This window comes from Halichoerus grypus, chromosome 1 (genome assembly GCF_964656455.1).
Source record: "Halichoerus grypus chromosome 1, mHalGry1.hap1.1, whole genome shotgun sequence".
NCBI lineage: Eukaryota > Metazoa > Chordata > Mammalia > Carnivora > Phocidae > Halichoerus > Halichoerus grypus.
The window spans coordinates 23,016,331-23,037,259 of NC_135712.1; the positions used below are offsets into that span (position 1 = coordinate 23,016,331).

Here is a 20,929-nt window from a genome sequence, read left to right on the forward strand (position 1 = left end):
TAAATTTTAGTAGACAGATAATTTTTATAGATGGCTTCATAAATATATAAGATTTCTACATTTTACAGTATGACTTTTACAACTACTTACAGAAGAAATCTTACAGATAAATGAAAAACAAACATATTTCAGAATATTCAGCCATCAAATTTGACATGTCAGTAGTTGTTTTTCTACCACCAAGATTCTAAATATTAAATTTTCTCCCCTAAAATTGAACTTTGGTGATTTTGCTAAACTCTTCCATCTTTATTAAAGATGAAAACTTTCCCACTCTCTATTAAAAGTATTCTCAAGAAGAAAAGGGCAATGGAAATGTCTTCCCAGCCCTACTTTATTAAAAGAAAAAAAAAAGTACACATTGAAGAAAAATAAAAACCCAATCACACAAGAACACTGAAGGTCAGCTTGAATTAACCAACATACTTTGAAATCACTGACTCACTTTGAACTCCATGGGAGCGTACTATTTTCCAGGTTTCTGATGCCACTTCTTTGACATCCACTTGATAGTGATGAATAGGCACACCTCCATGGGAGTCCGGCTTGTTGAAAGAAACCTTGGCTGTGGTCTGTGACAGTTCTATAATCTTCACTCCATAGGGACTGGATGGCACATCTACGAAAAAGTGAAAACAAAGGAAATGTAAGCCAGGTAATATGGATGGCCGTTATTAAGACTTAATGGTATCCTGACAATTAGGAATAAAGGAAAATTGCTCCCTATGTCACTTAATATATTTGAATTAGAGAACTTGCATAAACTGCTGAATGATGCTTTCAAATTGCAAGAAAGTATACATTAGTCAATCTTTATAACTATAGAAAATGAAGAGTAAAATATTGATTATCAATTTCATTGATTGAGGCAATAATTTTACTTCTTCCTTTTCTATACACTATGGGGATTTTATTTGCATTCAAGGAAAACAAGCTCCTGTTTGTGTGTGTGTGTGTGTGTGTGTGTGTGTGTGTGTGTGTGTGTGTGAAAGAGAGAAAGGGATGGAGGGAGAATGCAGGTACAATTAAAAATATAAGCAGAAACAAAGACTTGGGGCGCCTGGGTGGCTCAGTCGGTGAATCGGCTGCCTTCGGCTCAGGTCATGATCCCAGGGTCCTGGGATCGAGCCCCGCATCGGGCTCCCTGCTCCGCGGGGAGCCTGCTTCTCCCTCTCCCTCTGCCTGCCTCTCTGTGTACTTGTGCTCTCTATCTCTCTGTCAAATAAATAAATAACATCTTTAAAAAAAAAAAAAAGAGGGGCGCCTGGGTGGCTCAGTCGTTAAGCGTCTGCCTTCGGCTCAGGTCATGATCTCAGAGTCCTGGGATCGAGTCCCACATCGGGCTCCCTGCTCGGCGGGAGGCCTGCTTCTCCCTCTCCCACCCCTCCTGCTTATATTCCATCTCTCACTGTGTCTCTCTCTGTCAAATAAATAAAATCTTTAAAAAAATAAAAAAATAAATAAATAAATAAATAAAAAAAAAAGAAAAAAGAAACAAAGACTTTATTGAATCATTAGCATAAATATCTTTTGTGAAGATGTGAGATTTATTTTCTTTTTGTTTATTAAAATTATGTTAATAATTTTGGGGAAAGTGTTAAGTTTAGAGCAAATGTCATTATGAACTAAATAAAACTGCAAACTACCTATTTTAGTTTCACTTATGTATTATTTAGCTAAAATAAAGCTTTATGTGGAATATTTAAGTTGTAATCCTTATATTTTAAAAACAGCTATAAAATCTGTCTTGTGTGTTTTTGTGTCAATCCATTACTCACATTATTTCAAGCTCAATAATGTATCCTGAATGAAACTTTATTTTCCAGTATACAAAACTTTATAAACAATTAGCAAAAATGCTAAAGAGGCAAGAGGAGAAAATAATAGAGAAAAAAGTCTCATGAGGAAATTAATGAAACTTCTACTCCAGAAACATGAAGAATTAGAGGTACGTTAAGTATTGAAGGGATCTCTCTCAGTTTCTCTTTCTCCCCCGCCCTTTTTTTTTTTTTAAGTAATCTCTACACCCAACCTGGGGCTTGAACTCATGACCCCAAGATCAAGAGTCACACACTCTAGTGACTGAGTCAGCCAGGTGCCCCTCTTCTCTTTCCTTTCAATATCACATTTGAAATAATCATAAAGTTGTAAATTTACATATAATTTACTTAAAGTATATACATATATTATAAAAATATATAAGGGGTGCTTGAGTGGTGCAGTCTGTTAAGCATATGACTCATGGTTTCAGGTCAGGTGGTGATCTCAGGGTCGTAAGATCGAGCCCTGTGTCAGGCTCTGTGCTCAGTGCAGAGGCTGCTTAAGACTCTCTCTCCCTTTGTCCCTGCTCCCTGATCTCTCTCTCTCAAATAAATAAATAAATCTTTAAAAAAATATATATATATGTAAATATATCATCTCTGAAATTAATTTTGTAAAAACAAAAAAAAAACTTGATTGAAAATAACACGTAAATGCAAATCCCTGTTCTGATACAATCAAAGATTCATATAAAAATCTCTAATGGCTATCAAAAGTCAAGTGTGCCTTATATGCTAGACTTGAAAGAGAGCACTGTGGATCACATAAAAATATGCCTTATAAATGGTACTGAGCAAAAGCCAGGAGGGCAGGTTTATGGCCTTTTAGATATGAATATTGTAGAGACATCCAACAGTGTACATTTCAGCTCTAATTAGTAACTGTAAATTATTTGGATATCCTATTAAGTGCATTGTGGGATAACTCTAAGGTTTGGAGATTAATGTGCAGAATACTGATGTATTCCAAGTCATATGACTATTAAAATCTTACCTGGAAATAAAAATTTTAAATGACCTTAAAAATCTATGAAAGTTGCCATACATAAACATTATCATAGTTTCATGCTTCTTTAATCCCAGATTATGACTGTAGGTTCTTTTCATCTGTAGGCTTGACCTAAAGTTTGCATTAAATATATATATATATATATATATATATATATATATATATATATATATATTTATATATATATATATTTATATATATATGTGTGTATATATATATATATACACCCACATGCTGATTGCTTATAATAAGACTGCCAATTCTTCCCCTCATGCCCATTTACTCTCTAATGTCAGCCAGGTCTAAATTGGACATCACAGCAATTATAATCTTCAGTTTAAGAATACATTTAAAAAGGAAAAGTGCTAAGTACTGAAGGGGGGAGGGAGAGATGCCATACATCTCAGGCCCCACCTCTGACCATACATTCAGAATAGACATGGTCCTTGGTTCTTATTCAGACCACAGAGGCATGCACCATTAGCTGAGCTGTGCCCTTGACATGAGACAACCACAGAGAAATGAGAGGCTTTTTTTTGTTAGCACAAAGGTACCATTACCAAAACTTGAGCCAGGGGATATCTTTATCTAGCCAGATAGTCTATTTTCAGACAGGCTGACTCTTACCCTGGGTTTTCATTTGTATTTATTTTTTGTTGGCCTCCTCTTTCTGTTACCTGACTAAAAGGAAAAACATGCTTATGACTTGCAGCTCTCGGATCTTCCTAAATACTTTTTTTCTTCTACATTCTGATTTTATATGTCCAACCACTTGCTGACTACCAAATTATTCCATACTTATATACATGCATGCATATATATATATATATATATATATATATATATATATATATATATGTGTGTGTGTGTGTGTGTGTGTGTGTGTGTGTGTGTGTGTGTGTAACATTGAGAAAAGTGACTGGACTATGCTCAGTCCCCAGGAAATAGATGATGAATTAAACATTTCAGTAATTAAAAATAATATACAAAGGTACAGAACCTATTCAAGTGAATAGGGTCTAATATGCCTAGAACCAATATCTCTAATTCATCCCTCCACTCTCCACTGTTTTATAGTCACGTTCATCCTCAAGTCTATCTCTTATATACATCGCAATAAGTCACAAAGTTATTTTCGTCATTCCCACATCATAATTCTTGTGTTCTACCCTTCCTTCCTGTTTCCACGTTAAGCCCAAATCTTATCTGCCTCTATCTGCAATGATTAGTGGCTCTTGGCTTCCTTTCCTATTGGACATCTCACCAAATTTCAATCCATATGGCATGTAAATGCAAAATCAATCTTTCTAAAGCACCACTCCAATCACGTCACTTCCCTGAGTAGAGTATTCAGAAGCTTCCTCCTCTTTATAACATCAAGCTTAGACTTTTCAGTCTGGCTTTCAATATCTTGAATTATCTAATCTCACTGGGTCTATGCAAACAGAGGATCATATTGTAGAAGACTATCAAACACAGTCCTATGTTTCCAATGGGGCTTGTGGATATTGAATTCCATGCGCAAAGCTCCCATCATTGTCAGCATGTTTTTCTAAACTGCTTCCTAGCACCTTCCATTTCAGTAATTAATGAATGTCACCCATCGCTGAATGAATAGAACAATTGTACAAACACGTGTTTCTTTCTTTATTATTTATTTTCACCTCTACTAGAACTAGCGTAGAGTTAGATGAAGAGCCTGGATATATATCTTCAGAATCTATGGATCCAAAGTCTGGCCTTGCTACTTTTTTTAACTGAAATCTTGGACAAATTCTTTGTATTTTCATCAATATTTTTTCTTACTAAAGTGGAAATTAGAATAATATCCACTGCTAAGGTTGCTAATGAGGATCAAGTAATGCAATACACAAAACAGAACCTGAGATATACTTAGCAAATGTTAGTCACTGTCATTTTGTTATCTCTCCCTGATAACCACATTCCTGCTATTGCATCATTGCATATCCACAATGTCAATATTTTATTTTATTTTTTTAAACTGAGGTATTATTTATTTATGACATATTTACAGACTTACAAAATTTTTTTTATCCAATACATCATTCTGTGTAGTATCTTAAGAATGAACATCAGATTCTGGGAGTAAAAATTCAAGTGTCTTAATAATTTATGCATAACCCAACATCTTTTGGATCACAAAATACCATCAATTTGGCTTCAGAGAACACAGATCCCTGTGTAGAATTTTTTGTAGTCAAGGAACAAAGTAAATTCAACAACATAAAGTTACTTAGTTGACCCTGAGTGTAATATTTTAGTTAAATGGAAGGTAAGAGATATAACATTGAGGTTCAGCTTAGAGATGTGGAGGGTGTATGATAGCAAAGAATTGGTGCCATTATCTAGGAGCAGGACAAAAACAATCTTTAGCAGAGTGTTGTAGGAATTGTTGTATGACCCTGAGCAAATTAATTGCATTGGCTATTAGTTTCCTCATTAAAAAAAAAAAAAAAAAAAAGGTAACAATGTCAACACTAAATTTGCTATTGTGAGGATAAGTTGGTGGATATAAATCACTGGAAAATCATAAATACTATTTTCACTTATTCTTTCTTTAAAAAGGCTGTCAGTGTATAAATAATGTTGATAAACATTTTGATATTTATATATGTGCCTAAAGCCAGAGCTTGATCAAAGTATAAAAGTGAAAACTTCCAAAAAGTCTGCCTTGGTGATTATTTTATCTTGTGAAAGGTAATAAACAATGAAAAAAAAAAAGTCACTCTTCCTCTGACTTTAATGCTGATAAAACAAAATAATGGAATTAAATAAAGAGGAACTATGGGACGCCTGGGTGGCTCAGTCAGTTGGGCGTCTTGGTTTCTGCTCAGGTCATGATCTCTGGGTCCTGGACTCCTCACTCCATGGGAAGTCTGCTTTTCCCTCTCCCTCTGCTCCTCCCTCTGCTTGCATGTGCGCATGCTCTCTCTCTCTCTCTCTCAAATAAATAAATAAATAAAATCTTAAAAAAAATAAAGAGGAACTAGTAAGTGAAGTGAAACATAGAGCCTTATTTTAAAAAAAAAGAGCAGGACAATCAGATATATACAGAGATGTTTGAAAACAGATTCAAAATAATACATCAAATATCATATTCCTCTGTCTAACAAAAAAAAGCATCCCAAAGTAAAGATACACTTTATAAAGTAAAATTCTGAAAGTATATGTCCAAAGATACACATGTGGAAGAAAAGGAAGGGAGCTCATGAATATAATGTGAGTATACATAAGATCGTGGATGAGTAAATGTTTTAGAAACATTTTTAAAGTGGGATGAATCATAGAATTACAAAACAGTATTTCCTTAGGCTTCAGGATACACTGAGATATAATATGTTGGAGACAACAGCAACAACAAAGATTAGCTCTGTGTATGTGTTTTAGCTCTTCACACTCTTCCTCAACTGCATCCACAATTCCCAACAAATATAAATAGATTTCTCAATATCAAGAGTGAAATAGAATTCATCAAGCAAGTTCACTCAAATTGTATCCTATCACTTCTGGATAAACCTAAAATGGAAGGCTATCTTCCTCTTTTTTTGAAGGCCAAACCCTATATCTTTGAATGTAATTTCTTTAACTTTGCTCTTCTCCAGATCACTGCGTTACCAGAGAGCTCTTCTCTTCCCTTTTGTATTTTTAGTCTTTTGTATTTTTAGTCTTTCTTGTGTCTTATTACCATGAACTATAAAGATCTCTCACATGACACACTTTCTTCAGTCTTACTCTATTCTCAGGTTATAAACTCTTTTTTTTTTTTTTTTTTTTTTTGCTTCCCTGTCACGCTGTTTCAACAAGCTGTTCCTAATTTCTGCCCTAACATCTTTACTTCTGGGAATTTGGTTTTCTCAAACGCTGGGAAGCTGGTGACAAAGGTATGGTTCAGAGTCACGGACTCAGCTCTTTCCCCACAGATGAGGATGTGGTATGGCTAAAGTTAGATCAATTGGAAGAGTTTGATATTTGTCAACCTTCCCTTAAGTGCAAGTACTCAAGTGAGTATTTGGCCAGAATGGTGCTTTAAATCTAGGTAATAGAAATATCTTAGACATTTTCTGTTGACACATCACATCCATTTCTATCATCTAAGCTATTCCCTTTTTCCATGTCCGAGACTTATTTGCTGGTATGGTTTTAAGTGCTATGAAGGTACTCAGGATGAGATGCTTGAGTAAGCCATTTAGAATACTGACGGGGAGGGAACACCACTCCCACCTTTCTGAGGAGGTGCATCGGGACAAGAGGACCTACAGATGTGAATGAAGGCAGAAGCTGACTCCCTACTCCACAGGCTATTCACACAGTTTCTGTAACGGGGTGGCTCTGAAGTCAACAGAGGGGTAACTTGGCAGTCGGGTTTCCTGACCTCCAGTTAGCAGTTGCAGACCACCTCTGAACTGCACTTTGTTAATTTGTGACCCGAAGCCAAAAGACTGGTGACTCTCTTGTCTTCCCTTTCCTCTGCCTTTTCAATGATTTTATAACCACCCAACTGTCAATATTAAGTTCTTCTCTGCTTGGTTTCTTTGTCAGTCTCCATCTGATAAAAGACCCAAGTATTAAGGGAATTGTCACATAAAGGATTGACCTTTCTGGATTCAGGAAAACTCTGTAATGTGCGATATCGTATCAATTGCATGCACCTTGGGGACTATGCTAAGATGGGTTCCATCTGCTTCTGCTCTGAGTGGTCACTTTATTTCCAATAAGATTTTGTACATATTTTTCCTATTTCAATTGTAAACTTAATCTAATATAATAGCAAATTTGCAACACATCTAAAACCTTATAAATTTCTTATTTCACTACCTATCTGGTTTTCTCCAATTGCCAAATCTAAAAGCATTGTTCTCCTGATCTTTTCACAACACTTGATCACACATTTTTAAAATTTCCTTCATACAAGTGGTTATATTAAGTTTCTGAATAATTGTTTTTCATTGTATTTGTTCCTATATTTTTAAGTCCAACGATTAACCTGAGGTAACCCAGGGATCTCTCCTTAATTAAATCATTTTTACCTCTAATAGCCTCCATTGAAGTGCTCATTTACTCCTGAGGTATAAGTGGAAATTACTCCCCTCTATAATACTCACAAGTCATGGACTCCCATATCCCATTATTAATAAGGCATTTCAACTATGACTAATAAACAAATTAAATAAAACATACTAAATCCTTTATACATTCAATAATTCATCTAAACTTACTACAAGCCAGGCAGTTTTCTATGTCGGGGGTAAAAGTGAGATAGCAATCCCTACTCTTATGGTGGTTACATTGTAATTACATAAAAGTAATTATATATATAAATTATTTATTGTAAATACTGTGGTCAAAAATTGAGCAGGCAAGGGAGATGGTTGAGGGGGATAGGGATGAAAGTTAAAGTGTTGTAGTATTAAAAATAAAATAAGACAAAATCAGAGGAGACTCTTAACTATAGGAAACAAACTGAGAGTTGCTGGAGGGGAAGTGGGGAGATGGGGTAACTGGGTGATGAGCATTAAGGAGGGCACTTGATGTAATGAGCACTGGGTGTTACATGTAACTGATGAATCACTAAACTCTACCTCTGAAACTTATAATACATTATATGTTAATTAATTGAATTTAAATAAAATTTTAAAAAAAGAAAAAAAGAAATTGGGTGAACAAGAATATCTTTGCTAAAAAAGGTAATATTTAACCAAGAACCTAAAGGAAGGAAAAAAAAAAAACTTATGGAAATGCTAGGAAGAGAAAATAGTAAGTATAAATATGAGCTATGCCTTGGGTTTTTAAAGAAGGGGGATGATCTGTGCAGAACATGACGAAGGTGGGAGAAAGGAGAGAAAGGTCAGAGAAGCCAAGAAAGGCAGGTTAAGAAGAAACACTGTGAAGCCTCACAGGCCTTTATAATCATTATGGCTTCATCCCTGGGCAAAATGTTAAGCCACCAAAATGCTTTGAGCAGAAGAGAATATGGTTTTTGTTTGTTTATTTGTTTGTTTTTGTTTTTAAAGAAGTTCTCTTGTTTTTTATTTATTTTTTTTTAAACTATACTCTAAGGGGGCATAGGCCAAAGCAGGAAGACCAGTTTAGGGATTTATGGAACAATCTATATTAAGAGCAAAGCAAACCGAACAACCAAACAAATAAAAACAACCAGAATACAGAATTTGATTTCATGAAACCAATGAGACTCTTAAAATACCTTGCCAATAGAATCAACAAGACTCATCAAAGGGTTAGGCCTGAGTAAATAAGTAGATTCAAGGATGACTGAAAAGGGACAACTGAAAAGGGTCAGTTGCCATTTACTGAGATGGAAAGAATACCAAAGGAAGATATGTAGGGGTGAATATAGGAGATTGGCTTTGGCTATCTGGACATCTGGACATTTGCATTGCCTATAAAACATCTAAACGGAGAGGGAATTAAGCAGTTGGATATAAAAGTACAGCATTCAGGGAAAAGATCCAAGCTGAAGATATATATTGGGGTTACAGGTGGAATACAGGTAGTATTTAAATCCATAAGAATTTAGTATATAAAGGATATGAGTTTATATAAAACAAAAAGAGATCCAAAAATTGAGGCATGGTGATTTTTAACAGGTCAGAGATTTATAACAACTAGCAAAAGATACCAAGCAGAGTCCAGTGAGGAAGAAGGAAAACCAGAAAAGGATGGTGACATGCTAGCTAAGTTAGAGGTTGGAGAGATGATTCAAGGAGAAAGAAGTGATTGGTTAATATTCTGGCACTAGATCACGAAGTATGAGGATTGAGAATGGGCCCCTGGATCGAGCATGAAAAAGCTCAACGGATACCTTAATAATAGGTTTTATAGAGCAGTAAAGGTAAAAACCCAACTGGAAGAGTTTGTGACAGAATGAGAGGAAAATAATTAGGCACAGCAAATATAATCAATTCTTTTGTGAAGTTTATTTATTAAGGAGGGGGAGGGGGCAGAGAAATGATGCAGTGGCCAGAAGAATTTATAAGGTCAGGATGATTTTTTTAAGATAAGAATTATTTTCCACCACAGAAATAAAAAGCTTACTTTTTCTTTTTTACCCTGCCACCCACAGAACAAAAGAAAAGCAATCCATTTGCTGTTATACACACACACACACACACACACACACACACACACACATATACATATGTATTAAGAATATAATATATATTCTATTATCTCCCTTTCTGGAACAGTGGACATTAAGATGTTTGAGTTTACACTTATAAATTTTAGGCTAATTAGAGAAACATGGAAACTGACAATTGACCCATACCCTATGCCATCTTGAGATCAGTCTCTATGGTGCTACCAACATAGGATTGTGCTGCTTTATAACTAAAAGCTCCAAACTTCCCTTGCTATATACATGATGTAGGCGAATGTAAACATGCTAAATGTTTTTAAGGACATGCATAATTTGACCACCTCACTACTTTCCTGTTCTCATCACCATCATTGATCCCCTCAAACCTCCAGTTTGGCCTCCAGTCTCCTGGTTACTGTAGGGTCCATGCCGTTTCACAGCATGGTACCCTTGATTCTTGCCATTTCTCCCTTTCTTTTCAAAGGATCTGTTTCTACTCAGTCTTTCAGACTGAACTCAGAAGTTGACACCTATCTGAAACCCTCCCCGAGAATTCCAAACAGAATTCAATTTTTTGTTCCCAAGCATTTCACCTACATTTCTACTGCAACCCTTTTTTGTGTACTCTAACTTCAATGTAAAGATCAGAGGCCATATATTACTCATCTCCTGATTCCCAAGGTCTAAAACAGTGCCTGGTACTTACTAGAAACTCATTATACACATGTCAAGTGTGAACTGATTAAAAATTGATGCAAGCAGGGCTCCTTGAAAATAATATCTAGCTATCCTAATTTCCTTTTTTTTTTTTTTTTTTCCAGAGGAGCAGGGGAATTACAAAATTAAGCTGATGCCATACATGGTTTCTGAAGACATGCAAAAGTTTGTCTCCTAGTTTTGGAAAAAAGAGCAAGATGTATACTTTTACAGGCTAGATAATAAAACTGATCATGTAAGAGAAACTTGGCTTTGTATTCAGTTGAAGAAAGTCTGTTTCCAAATGAACCAACTTTCAACTGCTTTCAAGTTTTATGTAACAAGGGTCTGGATAAAATATGATTCAGATATAAGGACACGCAGATTGACTATAATTCCATAAATACAGAATTCTGTTCAATTGATCCAGGTTAGACTGTAAGCAGGTTTCTATTCTCAAACATGACTTGATAGACTTCTCCATGACTTAGGTGAAAATACAGATGACCACAGTTCATGTTATTTTTGAATTAAGTTGATCCTGGAAAGAGGGCTAAAACATTGGATTTGACAGGGTCTCAGTAGGTTAAAAAGATGTGTCCAAATGGACAAGATGAGATTTAATAGGGATAAATACAGGGTCCTGACTGAGGTTAAAATAAAAATCAATTGTGAAGCACAGCATGCGAGAACTCACTTAAGAGCAGTTTGTGTGAAAAAGATACAGGACTAGAAGGAAAAAAGTGGCAAAATCACATGAAATTTTGTATCCTTTAATAGAAATATAGTGTCCACTATAAGTGAGGTCATTATCCCACAATCAAGTTTTACTATGCATTGGTTTATAATGTCTAAATCTATGTATTTTTTTTCCCTAGACCTATGTCTTATATCTAAAGAGATATTTAACAAACTGATTTTTAGCCAAAGAAAAGTGATCAGTATGAACTACAGCTTGGCCATAATAGTAGCTAGCTAATATTTATTGAGTACGTGCCCTGTGCTGGTGCTTTGAATTCATTTTCTCACTTAGTCTTCACACAATTCTGATCAGGTGGATCTTGGAATGGCTTCTGTAGAGCACCGAGACCCCCTTCAGGATGGAAGCACCCATTCCCAATGTGAGATATGTTGCCTGCCAGCTTACAGCAGAGTCCCTCCCCTAAAAGTGCTCAGGAGAAGGTGACTTTATCAGAAAAACCTATCACCTAATGAGGCAAATGGGAGCTCATCATATTAAGATTTAATATGAAAAAGTTTACAGTTAAGAGTTAAATATAACAAAGATGAAATGAAGTAAGAAAGTTAAAATTATGAATGAAATCATTTGATAATGTTTAAAAGTTAGATTAAAAGTCTTTGGACAAAAACTATAAAAAATACACATATACATATATAGACTGCCTTGTCAGATCATGATCTATTAGAAGTAGAAAACTATAAGGAAGGAATGATAATTGTTAACTATATGGTTGCAATTTGATTTACCTTTATGTATTCTACATCTTTAATTTGCTCCAAGACAGGTATTTAAATCGAAAAAGAAATATGTTTTCTAGCTAGAAAAAAAGATTATCACCCTAAGAAGTGCACTTGAAAAAAAAAAATTCATGAAGAAGTCTTTTTAAAAAAAACAACTCTCAGTGGCGCCTGGGTGGCTCAGTCGTTGAACGTCTGCCTTCGGCTCAGGTCATGATCCCAGGGTCCTGGGATCGAGCCCCACATCGGGCTCCCTGCTCCGCGGGAAGCCTGCTTCTCTCTCTCCCACTCGCCCTGCTTGTGTTCCCTCTCTCGCTGTGTCTCTCTCTCTGTCAAATAAATAAACAAAATCTTTAAAAAAAAAAAAAAAAACTCTCTGTCCCTGTCTTCATCTAATTGTATTTGTATTTGATATTTCAATAAAAAGTTAATATAACAAAATTGGTTATCAAACACACATGGGAAATATCTGATATTTCCCATTTAGCCAAAGAAACTAATTTGTTAAAAATTTGTTTCTTTGGCTAAATATCTGATATTTCCCATGTAATTGTAGTTTTCTAAAGATAGAAGTGAAATATCCAGCTCACAAATATAAGTGGTGTTTATATGCCAATTTCCACACACTACTATACCATACACTTCCATATCCTGCCAAATAAAGACTACACCACCATTGTTAAGAACAGTACTATCATCATACTTATTATACTTATTATTATACTTATTATATATATCATACTAATTATATTTATTATTATATTTTTAAAAGGTGTCTAAATAAACTACTGAATTTTAGAGTAAAAATTATACCTTCATATTCGAAAACACAAGTTGTCTGCGAATCAATGATTATTTAATATGCAAAAATTCTTTTTAATATTTTAAAACCATTTATAAGATCACATATAGAAATTATATATACACACACATAAAAGATTGGATTTTTTTTATCACGAATGCTATCTATATTCACAAGTTATGTTGCTTTTCTTAAGCTACTATATCTTAGGTGTATTTGTTTATTGGCCTTAGTTTCCTTTTTTTCTTTTTTTTTTAGTAGGCTCCATGCCCAGTGTGGAGTCCAACGCAAGGCTTGAGCTCACAACCCCAAGATCAAGACCGGAGCTGATTTCAACCGACTGAGACACTCAGGTGCCCCTATTCTTTTTTAAAAATGTAATTTCATATTTATAGAAAATTTGTAAGTAGTGCACAGAACTTATCTTTTTAATGTGAGCCATTTAGAGTAAGCTGACATGGTGCCAACTTTAGTGTGTATTTACTATAACAAAACACTCTCCTACATAAGCTCTAGAAAACAATTAAATTACTATCTAATCCAAAGATTACAATCGAATTTCACCTATCATCCCAGTAATGTCCTTTATAACAAAAGATGCAGGCATGGCATTTATTTGTTATATTCATCTTTACTGTCTTTTAATATAGAAAGTTTCCTTAATCATTCCTTTGCACGGCTTTGACACTTTGAAGGCTGGTTATTTTGTAGATGGTACCTCAATTTAGATTTGTCTTCTCTTTCCTCATACTAGATTCTGATTATGCACTTTTGGCAGGAAAATTACAATTGTTATTCTGTGTTCTTCTCATTGCCTATTTCTGGTAGCACCCAAGTTTAATTTTCTCATTAATGGAGATGTTAATTTTGATTACTTAATTAAAGTAGGATGTGGTAAGCTTACAACTATAATGTTGCTGTTTTTCTCTTGTAATTAAAAAATAATTTGGAGGTAGGCACTTTAAAAGTATTTCCATTTATTTATTTATTTATTTTGTCATCTAACTTGCTAAATTTTTTCTCAACATATACCTGCATTAGCAACCACTGATGCCCCTCAGGTGAATTCATTTGTATTATGGTATTTGTTAAAAATGGTTGATGGATGTTTTTGGCATGTGTCTTTTTTTTTTTTTTTTTTTTTTAATTTCTTTTCTGCCTGGCACAACACATTGTTCCAGGCTTATCTTGTACTTTCTTTGTCCTACTCCTGGAATCAGCCACTTTTACAAGAAACCCTGGTCACTTTTAGTAAGGAACAGAATTAGAAACCAAGACATGGTTGCCAGCCATGTATGCTCTTTGCTGTTGAGGTGTTGGAGCTCCCAAGTCCTCTCAGTGGATAGAGCTAGCTCAGAAATAGTTTTCTTTTCTTTTTATTTTTAATTTCAAGTTTTTATTTAAATTTTAGTTAGTTACCACATACAGTAAAATTGGTTTCAGGTGTAGCATTTAGTGACTCATCACCGACATATACAGAAATTGTTTTCTGAGTAAGATTCCTGACAACAAGAAGTTCCTTGTAGAAATGGCTGAATACACACAAACACACACCTTAACTTATTTTCTTCGTTCTATATCTATCTACATACATTAAAACCAGATTTAACACCAGTAACTCCAATACCCAACCATTACCCCAGGGTCATTCTAGTTTTTGTATTTTTATATAATCATGGATGTTACTTACCCATACGTTTGCAGCAATGAATCATCCATCACTGCCCCCACCACTTTACTTGGACCCCTCCTTACACTGATTAAGTTCCGACATTCTTCTCCGGTTTGCTGTTTCTGTCTGGGCACATGCAAATCCTTCTCACCTGCCTGGACTCGAACACCCCACACTAGATCACTGAACCCCCCTCTAGTCTATTAACTCTGCTGAGGGTCTGACCCCTTATGGTAGGCTTCTGCATACAGATGTCTCCTTCACTCAGATGTAAGACTTAATTATAAAGGAGGTAAAAAAGGAAGAAAAGAAGGAGGGAAAAGGAAAATGAAAAAGAGATTTTGGAAATAAAGGAAGTTAAAAAGGTAGCTTTTTCCTGTATTTTTCTCTGAATATATAGCACATAATTTCATATGCAATTGTCACTGGTTTAATGTATTGCCCTTTTAAGTCAAAGTAATCTGCTACAGTATAAAATACCACATGCTGGGGCGCCTTGGTGGCTCAGTCGTTCAGCGTCTGCCTTCTGCTCGGGTCATGATCCCAGGGTCCTGGGATCGAGCCCCGCATTGTGCTCACTGCTCAGCGGGAAGCCTGCTTCTCCCTCTCCCACTCCCCCTGCTTGTGTTCCCTCTCTCGCTGTGTCTCTCTCCGTCTCTCTCCGTCTAATAAAAAAAATCTTGAAAACAATAAAATACCACATGCCAAATGATCTGGACCTTTTACTAGGTCGGATAGGCCAATGAGATATTGAGCTGTGATATTGACATCTATTTTGAAATATTTAAATTTCTACATAACATTTCTCTTACATTTTATTTAAAATCACCTTGCACTTCCATTGTTCAAATTCTTCAGGAAAGACTAAATTTTGTAAGCATTAAATAAAGAATTCCCATCAAAGGAATAATGTTTATAAATGCTGATGTTTAAACGTATGTTTCCCATCTAAGGCTCAGGGTCTAATTTATATTTATATCTCTGTTACAATTTCAGTTGAACCTACCTCTTCCGAAACAAATTTTAGGTATGTATTTGTCACAAAATTTTGAAATATTAGAAAAGTTGCAGTATTCAAGAAATATTTCCAATAACATTTTAGCTGTTAGCTTGAGTGAACATTTTCTATTTTCTTTTTTATGGTTAGGTTGAGGGAAACTCATTAAGTTAATATCTTCATTAGAAGGATAGGTATCAAACATATTTTTCAATGAAAAATGTTACAGTAAGAAATGTGAGCTATGCAGGTATACAGACATTAAATATTTCCTGAGAATTTCTTTTTTTAAGATTTTTTATTTATTTATTTGACAGAGAGAGAGAGAGAGAGACAGCGAGAGAGGGAATACATGCAGGGGGGAGTAGGACAGGGACTAGCAGGTTTCCGGAGGAGCAGGGAGCCCGATGCGGGGCTCGATCCCAGGACCCTGGGATCATGACCTGAGCTGAAGGCAGATGCTTAACGATTGAGCCACCCAGGTGCCCCATTTCCTGAGAATTTAATAAGATATCAAAATCTCATGAATATAATATTCTATTTTTCATATTTTTTTCTAGAATTACAAGCACATGAAAATTTTTTAAAAATCTGGTCATTAATAAGTTTACCTAATAGACACAAACTTACATCATTTGTAAGAAAGTAATGTAAAATATATATTAGTATTAATATAATTGCATATACATATATTGGTCACATATTTAGTTATTATTTATAAAAAAAGTTCATACTAATTACAAGAAAATTTGCCTAATTTCCTGAGGCTTGGAATTAATGTAAGTAATGAATGCTTCTGATCAGTACAGATCATGCTCACTTCAATTTATTATCCATGAATTTTGATATGACTCAGCACATTTCATTTTCCTAGAATTTAATTGCTTATGTAATGGTTTATTCATATGCCTAAATGTGGATAGTCTACTTCCTATGATTTTCATTGAGATTAATTTTCTAAAGAACTCATGGTAGGTGATATTCATTATTTCCTTTCTTCCTTAATCCCTCCCTCCTTCCTTTTCTCCCTAAATTCCCTCTAATCTCAATATTTTCTTCCCTAAAGCCCTTTCGCACAATCCCTTCTCTGGTGTAGCACAACCTGAAGTGGAGAGAAACAGATTTCAGGTACATAATAATTTGAGTATTATTAGCTTTGTAAACTTTTAAATTTCCCTTTGGTCTTTACAACTAATGACATGGTTTACATATTAATACAAGTAAATATATTTTGTAACAATATAAAATTATAGTTATATACTAGAACTCTACTTAGAAAACATTTAAAAATATTTTCATGGAAGCTACTTATTCTATTAAAACATAACATTACAATAATTTTCTGATATTTCTCTACCTAGTCTTAAAAGGCAATGAATCATGTTTTTGTATCTTCTGACCTATGCAAAATATACTACAATGTATATTTTCAGACTTCCAATTGGTCTTGTAAAAACATAATGCAAATTCTAGAAATATATATGTGTGTGTTATATATAACTTTATATAACTAAAAACATAACTGGATCTCCTAGTTAAAATGAATGTATCTACATGTTACTATTTTGATATCTTTAAGCTTTTGGGGAACACCTAGAATGCTTTCACATACAAAATGCAACAGCCTTCAGTGCAAGTTTTATAACTCTAAATTTTCTATTTATCTTAAAAATAAGCTTATTATTTGTACTTTCAAGTTTAGGATTTTAAAATAGATTAATTTTAGTTTATTTTCTCTCAAGATGTCTTTTTAATTTTTTTGATAGGATTCTTACTTAGCATAAAATATAATTTGCTTTCTTAAGATATACCTCTTCTACTTCTTTTATAGATAGCTCACTTGTAAAGTTGGGGGATTAGAATCAGGGTTTAAATCAATCCTGATCACTAAATGTATTCTAAGTCCTCACTATCTATCTGTCAGATGCAACTGTTCTAAATTTTTAAGCACTGGTTCATTCTTCCTAATAATAACCTGTATCATGATTTATTAAAATGTAAAGCTATTTGCTTATAGATATATTTTATGAGATCTTATAAATTATTGTGCTATACTTACCAGCCAAAGCAAGAATATATTCTTGAAATCTTGTTCCTATACGGTTAGTAGCTGTGCAATTATATCGTCCAAAGTCATTGTCAGATGTAGGTGCTATCTAAAATAATCATAATAATAAAAGTTTAACAATTTTAAAACAATATCATGGAAGTTTTAAAATAGACTCTAGTATTCCTACCAACTTCACCCATGTTCAATTATTCACAACTTCTTGCCATACTCTTTTTTTTTTTTCTGTATCAAGTAAGCATCACACCCTTTTAAAATGTAATATACGAACCTATATTTCCACAGCACTAGGCGAGGTATAGCTTAACTATTAATTTATGCAGTAGACAAATGCCACCATTTTATTATATCTATTGAATAGCAAAATCATTAGATATTTGGTATGTAAAGCTCATAAAGTAGTACACAGTTGGAAAAATATATATTCTGCAATTGCCGCAGACATGAACTTTTTAGCCTAAAGTCAAGCAGATTTAAAGTTCACGACAGGCTGGAAATACATTAGTTTTTTTTCCCCCTCTCATGATTTTACTGAATATAAAATATTAATGAAGGATGAAGACCCATTCTAAAAAAAAAAAACAACAACAAAAAAAACTTCCCATTTTGCAAGAAATTGTTTCCTTGTGTAGCAATCCCTGTAGACAGGCACATTATCTTGATGGCTAATAATAGTATCTTGCCTCCATTTCTGTTCAATTTCTATCATTCTTTTTCAGTTTAGATGGAAAATAGCTGACCTCAGCCCTTACGCATTTGAAATCCGTAATTAAGTTAACCTTTCAGAAATCCATTGCTGAATGTTGGGGCCAACTCTGTAATTCTAATGTACCGAAATTCTGAAGTATCAATGCAGGAAAGAGATTTGATGATAGTAATAGATACAATTTTCAATCCCAGTAACTATTATTAAGAGAGAATATGCTTACAACAAGAGTTGCTGTTAATTTCAACTCTATCCCAAAAGGGGGGAAAATGATTTCGTGGTAATGGGAGGCTATTAACTAAAAGTGCAATTTTGAGGTCCGTTGAAGATGGTAATTCTGAAAAAGTACAAAAAAGCTGTGTCACTCATTCTCTGGTTAGCTGTCTATCTAGGAATAGATCATAAGTTTAAGAATTAGAGGCTTTAACCATTCTTATGTAAGTACTCCTGAGTGATTAAAACATTCATTTTTCTCACATTCAGCTTTTAATAAACCAGGGTAATTTAACTTAAAAATAATTTTACTAGTGAGAAAGGAATCTGCCCCCAAAATTTCTACATTTTACAGGCATAGGAGAGTTATTTGTATAGTCCATAGGGAACAATGTGCACTGAATTGATAAAAGGCAGACAGGATGGCCATGACAAAGAATCAGGACTATTGTGCGGCCCCTCAATATTAAAAAAGTAATTTAAATATAGCCAGTTTCATTGGAACAGCTTTTAAAAGGCTCAATTCAGGGTTTTTTCATTTATTTGTTTGTTTTCTGTTCCTGGGAGTTCACTTATTAAAAGTTAAAAGTTTTACAGTTTTATCCGAAATAATTTCTTTATCATGTTGTATGATTAACAAATATAGAAGACACCCCTAGTAGCACAGATTATTAAAAAAAAAAAAAAAAAAAAACACAGACTTCGATATAACCTGGCCAGATCATGTGCCCTGCAGCATATTTGATGTGTTCTAGGAAAACAATATGAATACAACGTGCAGTGGTGGCTTTATGCCCAATCCCAGCACAATGAAATGACAGGTAATTTTATAAAAAATAAAATATTATATAACAAATGTATATTCTAAAGCTTTAATTTAAAAATATTTAAATGTTTAAAATATACCAATTATTGCTGATATTTATCCAGGAAGTGCTAGAAACATCTATATATGACACCAATTTTTCACATTTTAATATGCAGTTAAAATAATTCAAGATTACTTAAGATATTGGGCTTTAATAGTATATAACAGATCAACAAATATAATTTTGAACATCAAAATATGAGCTGGGAGTGCATTTTTTTTTTTTAAGATTTTATTTATTTATTTGACAGAGAGAGACACAGCGAGAGAGGGAACACAAGCAGGGGGAGTGGGAGAGGGAGAAGCAGGTTTCCCGCGGAGCAGGGAGCCCGATGTGGGGCTCGATCCCAGGACCCTGGGATCATGACCTGAGCTGAAGGCAGATGCTTAACGACTGAGCCACCCAGGTGCCCTGGGAGTACAATGTTAATAAAGGAGTTCACTAGTCTTTTTCCTAAACTTTCACAAACTTCATTTCCTCTTTCTATATGTTCCATGGTAATAAAATCATATATTTAATAGTTAGCATTTTACTTAGGACAAGGAACAACCATACAGATGATCAAAAGCACAATATTATTCCAATTAGCCTATTAGAAAGTTCCTACATCAATTTTTACCCATATATTAAAATGTTGGCTTATTACCTCCAGAAATGTACAGGAAAAAAAAAATGGATGACCTTTACAGATGATTTTACTGGCACCACTCCGAAAGATTTATAGAATATTTGTTATGTTTTAAAATTTATAAATTTAAAAGATTGAATATATATATTTACTCAATGAAAAAGGAAAAACTTTAAAAATAAATTCAAGAAATCTGTCATTGACCAATTTATCAATTGCAAACTTAATTTTTGTATGTTGTATTATATGTTCTAAGAATTAGCAATTGTGTGACTATTATAATAATTACTATCCTAAGCAACTATGTATGCTATTAATTCAAAATTAGTAATGTTTATCATTGGTTTTTATTTTTGTAGTTACTGTTATTTTGTTTTATTTTAAGTTGTATTAGCTATCTGTTAGTTATTTAATTCAGGATTTTGATTTAATTTTAAAAAATAGTATACCCATAGAAAATGTATGTTCAAGGTCAAAGCTTTAGCCAACAGATCATATGGCATGTATGAACAAAAATTGCTTAGTTTTCACTTTGGGTTGGAGAGGAATGCTATTTAGGCAGAAGATTAAATAGCATGAGAGCTTTATATGAATAAAATATTTAAATATAAAATGTTTAAAATATTTAAATGTCAGATTTGTAACACGTTGCTTGACACTGACTATGAAGAATTATGAGCTATCCCAGAAACTGAAAGGTGGTAAAATGAACTAAAGCAGAAACTACAGATTAGTCTGTCACTTAAACATGAACTTAAATCTACCTGTTATGGAATTAATTGTGTCACCCCACAAAATTCATATGTTGAAACCCTAACTTCTAATGTTTTTGGAGATATAGTCTTTAAGGGAG

At 33.9% G+C, this 20,929-nt stretch overlaps 1 protein-coding gene across 2 annotated transcripts in view; it reads right to left on the reverse strand.

Moving 5' to 3' along the window:
* The window catches only part of NCAM2 (neural cell adhesion molecule 2), a 511,417-nt gene that overhangs the window by 76,277 nt on the left and 414,211 nt on the right, over positions 1-20,929 (reverse strand). For both annotated transcript variants that reach the window (XM_078056776.1, XM_078056832.1), the window contains exons 11-12: positions 17,652-17,748; positions 446-619 (exon numbers count right to left, since the gene is read on the reverse strand). In XM_078056776.1, the coding sequence (XP_077912902.1) occupies positions 446-619; positions 17,652-17,748 (271 nt within the window). The remainder of the gene's footprint in view (positions 1-445; positions 620-17,651; positions 17,749-20,929) is intronic.